The 17,775-nt window shown below is 39.7% G+C and overlaps 2 protein-coding genes across 2 annotated transcripts in view; one reads left to right on the forward strand and one right to left on the reverse strand.

Moving 5' to 3' along the window:
* Window positions 1-646: 646 nt before the first annotated feature.
* LOC145770408 (cilia- and flagella-associated protein 263-like) lies at window positions 647-11,518 on the forward strand. The gene is made up of 9 exons (XM_082582048.1): window positions 647-820; window positions 1,706-1,826; window positions 2,192-2,365; window positions 3,754-3,909; window positions 4,346-4,426; window positions 4,866-5,021; window positions 5,316-5,423; window positions 6,434-6,589; window positions 11,336-11,518. The coding sequence occupies exons 1-9, from the start codon at window positions 711-713 to the stop codon at window positions 11,429-11,431; spliced, it is 1,158 nt and encodes a 385-aa protein (XP_082438174.1). The 5' UTR covers window positions 647-710; the 3' UTR covers window positions 11,432-11,518.
* A 1,083-nt stretch (window positions 11,519-12,601) lies between these two features.
* The window catches only part of LOC145770006 (insulin receptor-like), a 46,427-nt gene continuing 41,253 nt past the window's right edge, over window positions 12,602-17,775 (reverse strand). The window contains exons 27-29 of the mRNA XM_082581584.1: window positions 17,117-17,324; window positions 16,751-16,882; window positions 12,602-16,187 (exon numbers count right to left, since the gene is read on the reverse strand). Of these exons, the coding sequence (XP_082437710.1) occupies window positions 15,935-16,187; window positions 16,751-16,882; window positions 17,117-17,324 (593 nt within the window). The 3' untranslated portion in view covers window positions 12,602-15,934. The remainder of the gene's footprint in view (window positions 16,188-16,750; window positions 16,883-17,116; window positions 17,325-17,775) is intronic.

Raw genomic sequence — 17,775 nt, forward strand, 5'->3', positions numbered from 1 at the left:
AGTCAAAAGAATTTTGAAATATATACATAGACCATTCAAAGTCTGTAAACACTTGGCTTTATCAATCGTAACTTTAACAATAGTATTCTTTCAGTATACATTTGACGATATTAGACCATAGAGTGACAGACTATTCTGTCTGTTTTTGATTGCTGTTCTGGTTGTATACCAAGAACAGTGTTCAGTTAAGTGAGCTGTGTCATGTTTACATGAAGCAATCTTATTGGGTAAACTTGTCATCATGGGACAAATCTTCAGTTGGTTATGCTCTGTACAGGTTTTTTATTGTTACTCCACCTGAGTGAACAGAGAATAACAAACCTTACTGGTAATGAGGAATCAAAGTGTTGCAATTATTTATCTGGTTTTGTGAGGCAAAAATGTGGCATTGGCCAAGATTAAGTCATTGTGTACAGTATTTGCCATAGGCTATTCTTGCACTGTGGCTAAACAAATAACAATTTTTCTTTTAATTTTATTATCAATTTTTCAATTTTTTTTTTGGAAGTATATGCTGTTGATACAAATGTATGTGATATGTACAATTGATGTCAGCAAGTTTGTGAGTATTGTGTAGAAGTTACCTAGAAATATTCTTTAGTTATATTTTAACTACCGGTACATATGAATGTGATATGCTAGCAGGGTTAATAGAATTAAAAAAAATTAATGTTTATTTTGTAAACAAAACATTTTTGTACCAGTAAAAGATGACTGATTCTGAAAGTGTTTTATCTGCAACAACCGGCACAGACCACCAAGATGAATCCATCTCTGATATGTCTGATGCCGAACTGTTCAAGTTGGTTGATGAGACCATGTGAGTCATAATGAAATTTCTTACATTTTGTTAGCTCCATGAAATTCAAACTATTTGTCCTTATTTGTATACTACATGTGTTTAAGATTCAGACCCTTATGAGCATTTACATTGACTTATCAGGCAAATATTGTCATAATTTATTGCTCTATCACTTAAAATATATTATATTAGATGCACTTTTATTTTGACTTGGATAAGCCTAATTTCATATAGCATTTGATTAGATACCTGTACTCTTCACTGCTGATCCAACCAAAGGATTTAATGAACACTGAACATTGCATGGTTGGTGTGAGGAGTAAATTCACTAAATTAAAAACAAGAGTGTTAGCAAATTATATTAGGCATTCCTTTTGTATTGCTTATTCTCTCTCACAACGTTTGCTTCAAAAAAACTGTGATGCCACAGTATATTTTTTAATGTGAGCTGGAGGAATTCTTTGAATATTTGGTGACCAAACACAATATTGCAAAATATGTCCTCCTGATTAGCTCAATCAGTTAGTCTCTTGGAGTGTGCTTGAGCAACGCATCAGCAACTCATTTAAAAACTGCTTTCCATTCAGCGGTACCTAGTCAATGGAATAACTCACAGACAGACACTTCAACAGCGACAGCGACACTTCAACAGCGACACTTCAATAACAAGAGGAAACTTCACTCTGCCAATCTCAGTGACCGGGCCTGCTTCAGTGGTTCAAAGTCTCTACAAGCATGCGAAACTACAAGGAATAACCTATGAGAGGTTTGCTCAATCCGAGGATAAAGATTCAAATCAACCAAAATGGAACAACATGGAACCTTCTTATTCTTTTGGTTCTTGAATGATCCAGTTGTGTTTTTAACAGTGAAACTTTACAAGGTATCTGTGTCATTTCTCAGGCGCGCCAATGATGTTCTTCGTACGGAAACAGAGATGTTTGAAAAGTTCTTCCGAAGAGTGGAGCCCAAAGATAACGCTGCCCAGCCAACCTTGCTTGCTCCGCTTTTGCAGTCACAGGAGGTAATTTATCATCGCTATACAATAAGACATATAACTGTATTACTAAAATAATTCAATATGATAGTTCAATCGATTAATGTTTACATTTAAAACATTGAACTACCCAGGTAGCAAAATTATACAAATTTTTACATTGATTGTGAAAATGACGGATTTTGTTGTCTGGGTCTGCGGTAGTTTATGCAACTGTAGGATCTTTTACTATTCTTTTTGTTTGCTATTTTTTAAACTTGATTTTTACTTTAGCAGTTTAAGCTAAACATTAAAGCATCAATTAGGATCCGTCCTTTCAGTAATAACTGGCAACACTGTGTAGAAAGCATTCATATCATCAGGTGATTTTTGTATCATAAACGTACTTTAAGATGCACCTGAGAAACCGGAGAAAGCCATCAAGGTCAAGAAATAGCGGAAGCGATGAACTGATGTGGTTGACTTCGGAGCAAAAATGTGACATCGCCCAACGAGAGCTGGAGGAGCTCCGAGAGGAGATTGAAAAATTAAAAGAGGAATCGGAGCGAGTTCTTGACAACTACAAGGTTTGATTGATTGTGGGAACCTTTATCTTCGGACTGAGAGTTTCTTTCAGAGCTTTAGCAGTTTTGCATACTTATAGAGGCTTTGACGCACGGCCGGTTACCGAGATTGGCAAAGTGACGTATCCGATTGTTGAAGAAGTGTTGTCTGTTAATTATTCCATCCAGCAACTACAGCTGAATGGAGAGCTGTCCTTGAAATGCGTTGCTCAAGCGCACACCTCGAGATTCGAACCAACACCGCTTGGTCTTGCGGTTTCTTCGTTCATGAAGTCAGATGCTTAACCAACTGAGCTATCGGTCTGGACTGGTAAGTTGCCATTGCCTTCGAATGCTCGTATGATCTTACTCTTAGGATGCAACGTTTCTAGAACACTGATCTGCCTTTCATCACTGCCCATGAATTGTGACAACTGTGTGTTCATTTTTCCTCGAATTTACTGAGATGTTAATGGAGAGCAGCCAATCTTTGATTTGATCATCGAAGACACGCAGACTTTCTACTCCAATTGATGGTCGAATAATGCTCCACTCGCTGTGTGTAACATTTTAAGCTGTCCTCTCCTGTCCAAACTTGCACAGGCATTCCGTGACGATTGATGATGTTGTCAGAGATGAAGGAACAGAGCGTGGTTGTTTGTAGTTTTTCTTTGTTTTCTATTTGTGAACCGCCCAGTTTGTCGCTGAGTCTTGTTTCGATGGCTTGGTGATTTCACAAATGGTTGACTATATTTTAGCCTACAGAAGTGTTCGTTTAGAGAAGCATAGTCTTAGATGTGAAGAAGGTGGTTTGGCCTAGTGCCCGACAACTGAGGGACAGAGTTGTTTACGATGAAACTCAGTTACTTGAATGTCTGCAAGTGCAAGGACAGGAAAGCTGTCCAGACATCCTGTCATCATGCGCTGTTGATGGCAGTGACGGTGTTGTGGCAGTGAGCACTGCGGCACCAAACAGATGCACAGTACTCTTGTGAAGATTAGACAAACGCTAAGGGATTGTGACCTACTTCCCGCCATATGTTAGCCCCAAATCCTCAGCTGGAAGCCTGTCAAGCGTCCGGTAATGTAACGCGATATGGCAGCTTGTTACGCAATGACACTTAGGGCAGTTGAGAGGATACTTCGGGCCCCAAATCAAAACACTTTTTAGAAAAGAGCACTATATCAAAAAATACGAGGTATTTTCTGCAAGTTCCCGGGCCCAAAACTACCCCCCTGGCCCTGCCACGCTACTGGTGACACCACCTGACAGCAAAACGTGAGCAATCTCTCCAGTGTTGTCCCGCGATTCTTCAACACAAAGAAAAAACCTACAGCGATCCCTATTGATCTTATATATGTGAATAACGTTAGAATGCAATATAAAAACACGATAATGCATGTGACCGCAGGCTTCCCTTGAAGAAGCAGAGGTTCGCGTCACTGAGATCAAGAAAGCGATGTACGAGTTCGATCGGGATATCTGCAAGGGAGCCGTCAACCCACGCACCGAGAAAGTGATCGCTGAGAAGGTGGCCCGTTATTTTGAAGACAAACTCCGCTTGAGGGTAAGTTTGTTAGAACTGGTCAAACTTAATTAATGACTGCAGAACCCAAAGTGCAGAAACTAAACTCATATTCGCTTTTCGTTTCAAAAAATGAATGATTTCATCTATAATGTTACAGATCGAATCCAAGTCTGTTGATTCTTTTTTGTCCTCGTTACAACCCAACCGGCCACTCAGTTCATATTTACATTGATTCTACGTTTGTCGACGTTAAATCAATGTAAAAATTTACTGATTTTCCTGCTGGGTATATGCAGCACGTGACTTAGAATCGCAATAATTGCACCTTCTTTACGTTATCACAGAATTATTAGTGTTGCCAGAGGTTTCATTTTTGGCGCAGATGTCAGGACTTTTTTAATTATTTTAGTCCGATATCAAGATTTCCAAGAATGTTTTTTCACATGTCTTTGTAACATGCGTCAGTATCTTGCAGGACGCACTGATCGAGAAGATGCGATTGAAGAACTCAACACTGAAGGTGCAGAAGAAGAAACTACAACTTCAATTGAAACAGGTGAAGGTGTTGCCAATTGCCATTATAGGGCTGCTGGTGCATTTCGAGTTGTTAGTTTTGCTGTGAACCAGCATGCGGCGGTTTCATTAAAACTTGCTCGATACGGAATGTTTTGCCTCTTTAAACCGTTTTTGTTTCAACCTTAACATTGATCATTAAAATATTCATTTACTTGAATGTGTTGCTCAAGCGCACACTACCGGAGTCGAACTAGCGCTGCTTGTTCTTGCCGTTGCTTCGGGTGTTCATTCATTTATGTACGGAGTCGGGCATTCTTAACAATTTTCAATATGTTTGGAATAATCTCTATCTGACAGTGGATACTGGATACTTTGACGTAAATGAACTGCTAAAGTAATTTTAACATTTTTTTTTCTAAAAATCAGCAAATCAGAATTTAGAAAAATGTGCTCAAAGAAGAGTGTTCATCTTTCCTTAGAAAGAAGAAATGGGTGAAGTTCTACACGAAGTTGACTTCAACCAGTTAAAGATTGAGAACAAGCAATACTTGGAAAAGATCGACGAAAAGAATCAGGAGCTTTTACGTCTGAAATTGATGGCTGGAAACACCCTACAAATACTTAACCTTTTCAAGGTTAGCATGTTACGCAATTGAAGTAGGCCAAACAGATTCAGGTGTGTTTTGTTCAGAGTTAGCACAAAAAAGATATTAATTTCAAAGCATGGCTGGCGATATTTTTTCAAGGTCAATTTTATGAAAGTGGAAATGAGTGAAATTAGCTTAATCTGGATAGTTGCAACCCTAATGAAAAATAACTTCATAGTCTAAATAGCATCATGATACACAAAATTTGGTTATACTGTGTAATCCGGTTAACCAGAAACAGAGAAACACCCTCGGACAGCGTTGTCATGAATTTATTTACAGAAAAAACTCAACACTCTGACTTCAGAGGCTGACAGGCTGAACAACGAAATCTATTCACGAAACGACATGTTCACTAGGTTCGATGAGGAGACACTCGTAGTTGAAGAGGTAACCCACTATACCCAGATAACAAAATCTGTCATTTTTACATTGATTCGATGTCTGCAGACGTCGAATCAATGTAAAAATGACAGATTTTGCTGTCTTAGATCTAAGTGCTGCGTGGAATAGAGAAGTTGAAAACCAACACGTTTTGTTTCGGGAGAAAGTGAATTCTGAGTGAATTTATTTGGAGAAAAGTGAATTTATTTCATTGTGAGTTCAAAAGCCCACACAGGAGTTTCCAGGAATACGTAATGGGAAGATGACGTGCGCGTGTGCCACTTGTAGATTGGGGAACTTATAATTTGCAACAAACAGGCACAGAATTCAGCATATGCTGCTAAAATCAATACTGTTATGACGTGCTGGTTATATCCGTGATTCTGCTGTATAAAGTCAGTTAACTTTTATAATCATATGTTAATTTCCTTTGCGCAATCATTTTTTCGAGTTATTCAATATATGGTTGTAATATTTGATGTCAGCTTATTGGGAATTCGGGCTGATTGTTTCATAGCTTGGTGGTACATAACTGAAAAACTTTGAAAACTCCTGTTGTGGAGTAATTAGAGTCCCACTGGCAAGCGTTGAGATCAGACATTTTTCCTTACCACACAAAATCACTTCGTTTGTTTAAAATGACCAGTTTTGTTTTAAATTAATTTCCATTTAAAAAAAATATCAATAAAGTTGTTTCGACCAGCTCTGGTGTCAAACCAAATTTCAACACAACTTTGCTCCAAGACTAGAGAGATGAAGTCAGTTTCACAGTTTAAATTCACAAGAAGATAACTTAAAATTAAAAAGATAAATATATACCTTTAGAAAAAAATTTCATGGACGTTATCAATTTAATCTTAAAGAGACCCGAGTGCGAAATTTGCGACTGCTGAAATTTCGTTTTTTCACCGACTGGCTCAGTAGGCTAAAGCTGTCCTCTTTGCATCGTTTCAAGGTCTGGCGACGTCGAAACGATTAGAAGAGGACAACTTTGGTAACGTGTTGCTCGATTGCAGGAACGAGTGATTGCCGAGAGGAAAAACATCCAACTCCGGAAGAGGTTGGCGGACTACAAGGTCCCAAATGTTCAGGAGTATGTGCAGAAGAAGGCCGACCTGTGTGACCTGCAGAAGACTGTTAGAAGTTGGGAAAGAAAAGTGGAGATAGCACAGGTTGGTTGGACAGTCTGTGTATGCAATTAAGTTGGTGGTTTTTATTCCGTAACCGCAATGGCAGAAGCAAGACGTTTGTCCCTACCCTTGCTTCATACACTCAACTGCTGAACTCACTGGCTTTTCTGTCAAATTTTTTATTTTTTTGCTAAATTAGGCCACTTGTCCCACCTATTTGTTGAGATCGCAAACACAAAAAATGCCGGCTTTAAAGTAACTTTTAAAGCTTTTTTTAAATCTCTGTCCTCAAACTGAGAAAGCACCTTTGGAAGTTTCGCATACTTGTAGAATGTAGAGGCTTATTTCATCTTCTCTTGGTGTTTGATTTTTCCGCGCGTGCAATCATGGTACAAGATCCAGGGCTCCAGGCCGGTAGTTTATCCCAGACAGATTCGACAAACGGCAAAATCACGCGACGGTGATTCGACTCTCGGTGCGTGCAACTTACTGAGTGCAGAGTTTTTCATTCAGCGGAACTTGGTGAATAGAATACTGATGATCTACTTTACACACATAGGCCTTATACATTCAAACAAGGGCAATAGGGAATGTTTCACACCTTCAACTTTGTGACCTTACTCATCATCATATGTTCCTTCATCGTATTGAGGGATACAATGCACTTAATTTTGTCCATTTAGTGATGTTTGATTTCCAAATCATTCTTGGTCTACTTTGTTTCTTTTACCGCTATGATCTTTGTAACGAGTTTTGCCTTATTGTGTGTCCGAACTAGTGTCCTTACTAGTGATTTGGAAAAGCATTTCACCCAGAAAGGGAGCGTTTAAATATTACGTAACGCTGTTTTTCCGAATTTTTGACCCCCCTCCCCCATGTGACGCCAACGTAGCGTTTTTGTCAACCCCCCCTCCCCCACGTGACGCTTTTTCATTACAAAGCCCGTTTTGCCAGTTTATATCAAAATAATGACGTGGAAACACGTGCTGATAAAATATCTTGGTTTGTATGCACCTAACGCTTACGTTTGAGACATGAAATTTATTTTATGCTATATTCTTTTTTGGAATTAAAACGTTATGTACCGTACCTACTGAAAACGTTTAGTAGCCCACCCGGTTCAACTCAATAGAACCACCCTGTCCACAGCTAACACATTCTCTACTCTCTATGTGACTACTTAGTAATTAAAACGGATATAGTTCAGGCTTTAAGTCAGTGGTTTTCAACCAGGGTTCCGCCAGTAAGTCTAGGGGTTTCGCAAGTTTACATTCAAATCCGAGAGTCTATTATATTATTATATGTAGAGATGTACCGATACCAATATTTTGGCCGATACCGATCTCGATACCGATATCACTTTTTTAGGCCGATACCGATACTGACACCGATATTTTAGCCGATACTTTGGTGTTACAAAAAAAAGCAATTTTGGTACTTGCAAGGAATTATATCAAATGCTAAGTTTTACCTTATTTGCATAAAACTATTAAACAAAGCTTTCAACTGGCATAATTTATTAAAGTTTCAAGAATCCAATCTCAACCGCATTGTTGTGTCATAATAGTAGGTTTTAGTAATGAAAGGCCACCGTAATTGAGGATTGGGGTATAAGGGAAGAAACATTACATCATACCTGGGGTTTCTGAAAAATTAATAAAGTGTTTGCGCAAACTCTCCAAATGTGCTATCATAATTGATAATGAGATGTAAAATGTAAACCAAGTGATTTGTGTAGTCGTACAAAAACTATTCGACAAGTAATGTGTAACCTAAGTCCTAAGGGCGTTTGTCGTTTGGTTGAAAAGCTTTTGCCAGGCCAAGACAACCCAGGTAGCAAAAATGCACAATTCTGCATCGCTCCCACCCTGCCAAATGCTCAAAAAACCCGTGCAACTTGGCTCCACCAGTCGGCGATCCAACTTCCACCCTTAGCCAACAACAAACTCACCCAAACAATGTCACGGCAGAAGAAGTAGGCCCAAAAAGAAAGCAATGGGACCACGAATCCTCACTAAAAATGGTCCCGTTGCGCCCAAGATGACAACCTCATTGCGAAGAAAGGAGGGTCCCCCCGGCCACCAGCACAAGGCTGAGCACTCACCAGCACAGCGAGCTGCCGCGACCCGCCAACCACAACGATGCAGCTTCCACACTAGCCATTTCAATTCTTGTCGATGTCAATACTTGCTACAAAACGGCTGCCGAGAAATATAATAGTTGATTAGATGGTCTAAATGGCTAGCGTGGAAGCTACACCGTTATGGCCAGCGGATCGCAACAGCCGGTCGAACCAGTGAGCGCCCAGCCCCGTGCCGACAGCCGGGAAGGACACTCCCTCCCACAATGAGGCCGCCATCCCAGGCGAAACAAGATCACTTATTGATTAGTTCAGTGAGGATTCGCAGTCCCACCGCCCCCACCCCGAGCCCACGCCCACCCACTCCGCCACGACATTGTTCAAGCCTGGTGAGTCCACCACAACGAAAGGCGGAAACCAAATCACAAACTGACAGAACCAGCCCACCAAAAACAGCCAAGCCAAATGATCAATATTGGAGAAATAGAGTCTCCTTCACAACTTAAGAATCGAACAACGCAAAACTGCTGAAACAAAACGTTTTGTTTAAGTGAAAGCATCACTGCAAGCAACCAATGCTAAAAGGTGCGCGCAAGAAGTCATGGGAGTGTGACTTATCAAAAATTTGAACAGGTTGTTATTTTTCTACTTCAATGTAACGTTAGCTACTACTTTAAAAAATCTATATCTTTGGTTCTGCACAAAATCCGCAGCAAACGCCTTTTATTTTACATGTTTAGTATCGGCCACAGTATCGGCCAAATTTTGCCGATACCGATGCCGATACCGATACTCAAAAAATGGCCGATATCACCGATACCGATGCCGATACCGATATATCGGTACATCTCTAATTATATGCATATTGTTTAAATATAATCAAATATTGATTAGGTTTGCCACTATTAATAAATTTCCTACACTTTAACACGTTCGCTGCGATCCCGAATTTTCGTTGTTTTCTTGTGGTGTGATTACCTTTCTGCTTTCCCGCCAAATTTTGTCGACATGTTTTCTTCGCTTCTAGGAGTTCTTTCAGACAGTTCGTTTGTACACCGGTGGGTCAAATTGCAGTGAACGTGTTAGAGATCATTTTGTTTTGCCAGTAGACTATCAGGTTTTTTACAGTTTGTATTTTTATTGTACATAAATAAATCTGAACATGAGTATTTTAATTTAATTTTATTGATCAAATGATGTTTTTTGCATAAGGTAATTAAATTATTGAACAGGGGTTCCTCGATCTTTTGGAATGTTTCATTGGGTTCCGTTCCACCAAAAAGGTTGAAAACCACTGCTTTAAGTGATGATAAGTGATACTTTTATTTGAAATTTACTTAAAATAATACTTTCTAAACCGGTCAAAATTTGCAGCCATAAAAAGTGCCAAATAAGGCCAGATTTTCTGGCCTTATTTGCATCAATTTTTTTAACCCAACTGCAATTTAAAAAGGCCAGATTTTTGGAATTTAGCCTAAAAAAAGGCCATCTGGCAACCCTAATGTTGTTCACTCACATCAAAGCAAGCTTTGTGCTGTCAGAATGTTGCCTTGCAATTTCGCAATGCGAGGTTTTGAGCACTTAGAACCTGTATGGAATTACTGGAATTACAGTACCGTAGTTAATACTTGATAGAGATTTTGTTGGTGCTGAATAGGTGCTGTTGGATATGAATTCAGCTTAATTTTGTTTGTTTGTTTATCTTTATCCTGCATTGCGGGAAAGCGGACTTGAGCGCTATGCATCGGTGTACGCCTTCCGACGTACACCTGACCCACGCTGCAGCCGACTGCAATGTCTGTTTCCGGTTGTCCACTCTACTTATGACTTAAATTTGGTACTACCCATTACTCGAAATCGATCACTGGGTAGAGGCAATTATCGTAAAGTTTCTTGCCCAGAGAAACAACAGCAAGCGCGGGTGGCTGGAGTCGAACATGTAGGCTCTCGACTGCGAGCCCAACGCGCTAACCACTCGGCCACGGCTGCCGAATTTAGTATCCAAACGACGATACCAGCCAGCACAAATAAACTACCGTAGCCTACTCGTAAGCGTTACGTAACGTTTTGCTTGAACCCCCTCCCCCCGATGTGACGCTAACGTAAGAGAACGTTCAAATATTACGTAACGCTTTATTTCCGAATTTTTGACCCCCCCTCCCCCATGTAACGCCAACGTAACGCTTTTTTCAATCCCCCCCTCCCCCATGTAACGCTTTTTCACTACGAATTCAGCACAAAAAACTACAATTCCGTACTCGAAAGCGTTACGTAACGTTTTGCTTGAACCCCCTCCCCCCTGATGTGACGCTAACGTAACGCTTTGCATACCCCCCCCTCCCCCTCGAAGGCGTTACGTAATATTTGAACGTTCCCTAACGCTTTTCATAACCCCTCTCCCCCTCGATAGCGTTACGTAATATTTGAACGGTCCCAAAGTTGGCTAGATCTTTACTTAAACGGTCATTCATTACCACTACAGTATTAATTTGGTGTTATCTTGTTGTGCACTGTTTTCCACCCATGTCTGTAACCAGACAACAAATCAGTTGTTTTTTACATTGATTCGACATCTGCAAACTAACGACTGTTCCAACATCACATACTGCATTAATAGGCTTACAACAAACACATTGTTTGTCTCATGGCCGTTCAAGACAATGACGTTTTGTGATATGAGCAGCCACATTTAGCTCATCTTGTTGCAGATGGCTCTTAACACCCACAAGAAGTCCTGGATGCAGCTGTGGACGCAGAATCAGCAGCCAGGGACATGGATGCCTGGCGATCTCACCAGCGGATAAATCTTGATGCTGGGCCGTTTTTGTTCATTTTATAGCTTAGTGCGTTTCATAGTTCTTTTTGTTTAATAATAAATACTGTTCGTTCTGTTCACTTAGTGATGATAGAGCAATTGTATGGTGGCCTTTTCATGACAACAAACCTATGTCAGTTTCTCCAAGGTTTGATAAAAGTAACTGCAATAGAAATACTTCACCTAATATTTCAGTTAAGTAGCTCGGTTTCACTCGTATCTATACCTGAAAACCAACTGTAGACCGCTTCCTTGAGCTTATGAAGGAAAAGTGACAGTTTCACTCTCGAGATCAATGTATGAATCATGGCTGACCAGCGACCAGCAATCGACTTCATTTGTCTCCGTGTTAGTGGTTTAAAGCATCTGCAAGTATGCGAAACCGCCAAGAATAACCTTTCAGGTAGGACAGCCCCACAAAAAATCAAACGTTTTCAAATTTTTAGTTTAGAAGATTTTCGAAGATTTGCGCTTAGAACTAAGTGTGTAAAATTCCAGATTGAAAGTTTTGAGTGAAATTTATGTTTGAAAACAGGTAGGCTACCCACTAACCACCCAAGAATTCCCTAGCAACGCTTTTTAAAAAATGATTTTTTTTCTCAAATTTTGGGGTTCGGAGTTATCTCGATTATTTCTTGTTAGTTTGACTTAAGATTGTTACAAGTTTATTATTTGTCTGCAAATATACTGTAGTGAACTCCGAATTTTGCAAATTGTGAATTATATTGTGAAATATGTAGGTTTTTGCAAGTCGCTTTATTCGAAAAATTGTAAGTAAAGAAAAAAGAAGCATTCTTTCATTGGTTGTCATTCTAATGAAAATTTCAATACAGCATGCGGTGAATATGTAGTATATATTTTGTTCCATTATGCTGTGTGGTTACGGAGATGGGAATGTTTAAAAAGTTGGTGTTTGCGCCACCAAGTGTTCCTTTTCACCTAAATTAGCTTTATCAGATTTTTTGTAATATCATTTTGATACCCAGAAAGTCTTGGTATCTCTAAAAAACTTTTTAGAAGTTGCAGGGGCGTCCTACCTTCACAAGGCTTTTTCAGCCTACGATAAATGTTCAAACCAACCGAACGGTTTTCAAAAAGTTTACAACTTTCAACAACCTATCATTGGTTCCTGTACCGGTATCAATGCTGGAGGTATTGTGAAGCCTGTCGAGAGTTTATTTACACAGGAACCCCAACCAACATTCGCACGGCGAATAGATTCAATAAATAATTTGCATAATCACTAGACGCCTAAACGTGACGCATGTTAACGATTAAGCAACGTCTGGGAACGTAGAAATAACGTAATTAAAGAGATGATCACTTGATCAAATGAGATGACGGATAACAACCAGAAAATTCGTCCTCTTTATATTAATTCAACGTCTACTGACACCAAATCGATGTTAAAAGGGACCTATTTAACTGGTTGAGATATTCGCATACGTGAGATATCCTAGCTGGCAAAATCAGTCCTTTGACTTTAATCCAACATCTGAAGACGTTGAATCGACGAAAAAGGACCAATTTTGCTGGATGTGATATCAAGTTAATACTTTCATCTGCCCAGAAATGAGCTTTAACTTCATATAACTCCACAAGCAAAGTAAAGGCAAGTGCAGACTTTCAAACGTTATTTTTAGCTAAAATAACGTTTATACACATCAGGTAGACGATAACAGAGGTATAGTATGCATTGAAACAGTATGTTATACCATGCACTTCTAAATAGTAGCACCTGGACTGGACACGCAGTGGCCAACATGTGGCCAAACAGTTGGTACAACAGTGGGCCAACAGGGTTAGTTACTTGGCTGTTGGCCCACTGTTGGTCAACCGTTGTACCAACTGTTTGGCCTCATGTTGGTCACTGCGTGTCCAGTCCAGGTGCTACTATTTAGAAGTCCATGGTTATACAAGGCCCGCGTCGTCTTTTTTAGCTTCGGGACAGTGAAGATTTTGCTAAGTTGATGACTTACCGTTTTCTAAATCAAGAGAGATTTTCTATTTGGATACATAAAAAAGACGTTTCGGATAATCCATGAAAATAAAAAATAAAATTCGCTCCGCACTTGTTGCATGTGGTAAAATAAAGACACCAATTTGAAAGTACCCAGTCAACATTAGCTCAATTTCAATACTGGATCATTTTCAAATTACTTCCAGACAGCAAAATCTGTCATTTTTACATGATATTGTAATTCAATGTAAAAATAACGGATTTGGCTGCCTGGGTATTGGCAAAAGTTTCACATTATAGTACCAGGAAGTTTATCAATAGAGACGTCAACATTGGATGATTCAAGGATTGATATTTACATGACATCACAAATTTCTGTACCACATCGTTCAAACACCAAATATTGAATCGTACCGGTAAGAGAATAAACATCTAATGCTACAACACCATTCTCTACGCAAATTTAACGTGCAAAGACGTTCAATAGCACTATTTTCTTTCTGAAGCCACCGAGCGTTGATGAAATGACCAATGATGAAAAAAAAACTGTTGTGGAGGTAATTTGAAGAGCATCGCAGCAGAATCAAGGAAGTTTTGATTTGGCCAAATTGTGTTCAATTGTCTTGAATAATAAACACAACGGCACGAACAAACTTTTGCTTTCGTTAAGGTAAATTGAGCTCAGAAAGAATGGTTAATTGGTTATGCGTTGATTCAACGTGTAAAAAAGTAAACACTTGGAGATCAAGTTTACCACTGGACTTCCTTTTAGTCAGTGTTGTAAAATCACACATTTTGACTGAGCGCTTGAAGGCCCAGTTATTGCTACGTAAATTACACGTCTGGCGATGTTAAATATTCATGAAAATAATAAGTTTTATCAACAAAAACGTAAAATGGTGTAGAAATGTTTTAAAAGCAATACCCAATTAGACGTTGTTGTAACGTACCGAACAAATTTAAAAGATAAACAAGAACATTTATGAGGAGAGACATTCCGTGGAGCAAATGCAGCTGGTTTCATGGGGGGGGGGGGGGGACAAATGAAAATATTTATCTAACTAGCAAAAATTTCCATCTTCACATTGTTTCAAGGTCGATGTTAAAACAATGTAAAACGACGAGTTTAACTGGGAAAGCACTTCTGATTTCGAAAACGTTAAGCTTCATGTGCACAAACTTTCTAGCACCAGGAATGTAGAGTCGAAAGAATTGTGATATTTTCCTAACAGTGCGTTCGTGTGGTATGAAGTGTGTGGGTATTGCGTCAGAACCGGCACCAAGGCAAGCAACCAGACAATTTCATGATGGATACAACAGAAGCACTTCATTCATCCCAGAGGGCTAAATAAATTTTCCAGAGATAATTTTTGAGTTGGAGCTAAAGACTCGCGGTGGGTAACATACGGTTGGCCCATAACACGTCTTTTAAACGTCACTTTACGCTTCAATACAACAATAAAAATTTGCAGCATAATCAGTATTTTCCGTGTAAATATTGATACAGAGGATAAAACAGTCAGGAAACCATTCTTTTTCAATCAACGTCTGCAGATGTTGAATCAATGTAAAACAGAAATGGTTTGCTGACTGGACGCTCTACCACAACAAGATTTTTGAGTATGCAAACAACGCAAATGCAACGATTTCAATATAAAGTATCAGGTCATGATGATAATGCCCTTCCCAATGTCCATACTAGCTACGTCACTCCTCATGTTGAAGGAACCAAACAAGGTCGTCACGCCCTTCCAGCCTTCTGATTGGTGCGTTACCAAATAATACCAATCGCATGATGTGACTGTGTTTTTTAAGGTTAGTGACAAGAATGTATGTTAAAGGAATCAGCATTTTGTTTACATTGATTTGACGTTGGCGATTCAGTGATCCCAGACAGTACATCAATCACTTTTACATTGATCACCTTTTTACTTGACGTCTGTAGACGTTGAATCAATGTAAATGTGTGATTAATTTTCTGGGGTGGGAAAGGAGACAAAGAAAGCATTAAAGCGACATCGGATTGACCATTTCAAACAGTTGAGGTTTCTTCACTGGAGAGACGGTTGTTGGATAAATTTGCGTTGAAACAACATTTCAAGACGTAAAACTGCCCTACACTTGGGGAAAAATTGTTGACTGTGGGAAGGTCGCAGTGATACAAAAACACGTTAAAGAGAAAAAAGTGGTTTTCAGGTAACTTTTTAATCCAAGTTCCGGCTCTACGGGTGCAACAAGATCAGTTCAAAAACAATGAAACCTCAAAAGTTGCACTTGCTGGAAGTGGTACACAGCTACGTACGTTCTACTGTGTATTCAGAACACCCGGAGATCTAAAACAGGCGTTCACACATCGTCGATCTATAACGCCTTTTTGGCCGAAAAGCAGAGATTCGATGTGTCACAGTAGAGTTGGTTGACTTGTAGGAACTGGCTAAAACCGGTTTTCTGGCTTGAAAATTGGTTTAGAAAAAGGTCAGTAAGATAAAATGGAAAATTCTCAACTCAACACGAGCTGTCCGTCAGCTTGTGTCAGCAAGTCGTGTCAGCGGTGTTTACAGAATGAGGAAGAGATTTGTTGGAGCCAGCTCTTTCTGATAGAGTCTCTGGTCTGTCTCCGTGATCTCCGAGATATCCTCTTCCATTTAGATGAAGATAATTGTTCTTTCCATTGCTGGTTCCTTTTTCTGGATGCAAAAGACCATTCCCTTCAAATGCGACACACTCGGTTGACTGGAGAGAGTCACCAGCGAGGAATGGATCTTCCTCTGCAACTTCCTCGTTCCTGGAGGAAAACAAAGAAGATCATTGATGGAAAAGTGGTTGGTAGAAGGATTTTAAGATTTTACAGCAATCGATCAACTCACAACTCTTACACAATACTGATAGAGCATCAAAATATATGATTAATTTGTAAGTTCAATATTTTAAAGATGCTTCGCATCACAAAATTTCGTATCTCCAGAAATCAATCTATTATGTTGCTTGTGATTCATAACAAGACAATAAAAGCCTAGTTTTATTGACAAGTCTAATCGTGCCCAACAGTTATCGTCTCGTAAAATCTGTTTCGGGTAAAATCTCTGTTGGGTTCCCCAGTTTTTCTTTATTTTAGGTTTCTTGGTCAAATCTGCTCACAATGTTGCAACCACTCGAGTGTCAACGAACTGTTGAAAAAAGTGTTATAGGGTTGATCTAATTGATCTACAGTGAACGACAAGATGATATGGACAGCAGCGAATACAATCGCTGCAAGGACAGAATCCCCCCATCAGCCACCACCAGCGGGGACAAAGAGCAGAATTTGACACAACGGGTTAACGTCAAGGCTAGAAAGCGATTACTTACTCTTTGGGTTCGTTGAAGTATGACACTTGCTTGAACTTGTCATTGAGATCAGGAGTCAGCGATGAAACAATCTCCATAAATGTTGGCCTCATGCTGGGGCTATAGTGCCAGCAGACCAGCATCAGATCGTATCTGTAAAAGGAAGCGTTACAAAATTTGAATGAAATCAGCAGCTAATGATGAAATTACCGACTGGCGTTGGCAAATACACCCATGAACTTTTTCCTTGTTCCTATACGTTGTAATTACTAGTAAACTAAAACAATCATTAAGCCATTAATATGTTGGTTTTATGTGTATGCAATATGCATACCCCAGCAGGGTCTCGTATTTTTGTCATACCACTGGACTAAAACATGTACTCACAATTTGCTCGGACATTCTTTGGGTTGTTCCATGTAGCCTCCGTCTATGACGAATCTGGTGACTTGGTCGTGCTGCTGGCCTTGGTACGGCTGCTCTGCCAGTGTGGCAATCTCCCACAGAACGACGCCGTACGACCACACGTCACTACGCGAGTCGAACACTCCGTCTTTAAGCGACTCTGGCGCCATCCAACGGACAGGAAGTATGCCTGAAGACGAATCAGCAGATTTCATGAGTTTGGTGTGAAGAAAAGTACAAAGACAAGATAACGCTTGCTATTTTCTCCAATAGCTTGCTATTTCTCCTCGTCAGTATCGCACCAATTCTTGCTACAATCGGCTGCCGAAAAACATTATATAGCTATTTACTCTATCTTCATTTCATCTTGATATGCTGTAGTACGTAGTTTGAACACTTTCAGTGGGACGGATGAAATAATCATGCACAAATCACATGAATGCATCACGGACGCTATCCACGATAACTAATGATCATGCACAAATCACGTGAATGTATCACGGACGCCAGCCAAGATAACTAATGATCATGCACAAATCACGTGAGTATCATGGACGTAGGCCACAATCACATGAATTCATCACGTACTCTAGCCACGATCACAAATATACAGAGGCGCAATTCGTGAAACTGAAACTCAC

The sequence above is a fragment of the Aplidium turbinatum genome, chromosome 5 (assembly GCF_918807975.1).
Source record: "Aplidium turbinatum chromosome 5, kaAplTurb1.1, whole genome shotgun sequence".
Lineage (NCBI taxonomy): Eukaryota > Metazoa > Chordata > Ascidiacea > Aplousobranchia > Polyclinidae > Aplidium > Aplidium turbinatum.

Bases quoted from the DNA above. Each gene is read 5' to 3' on its own strand.
- LOC145770408 (XM_082582048.1), top strand. From the start codon at position 711: ATGACTGATTCTGAAAGTGTTTTATCTGCAACAACCGGCACAGACCAC. The intron at 821-1,705 runs GTGAGTCATAAT...GTCATTTCTCAG, and splicing joins AAGTTGGTTGATGAGACCAT to GCGCGCCAATGATGTTCTTC. The intron at 1,827-2,191 runs GTAATTTATCAT...ACGTACTTTAAG, and splicing joins CGCTTTTGCAGTCACAGGAG to ATGCACCTGAGAAACCGGAG.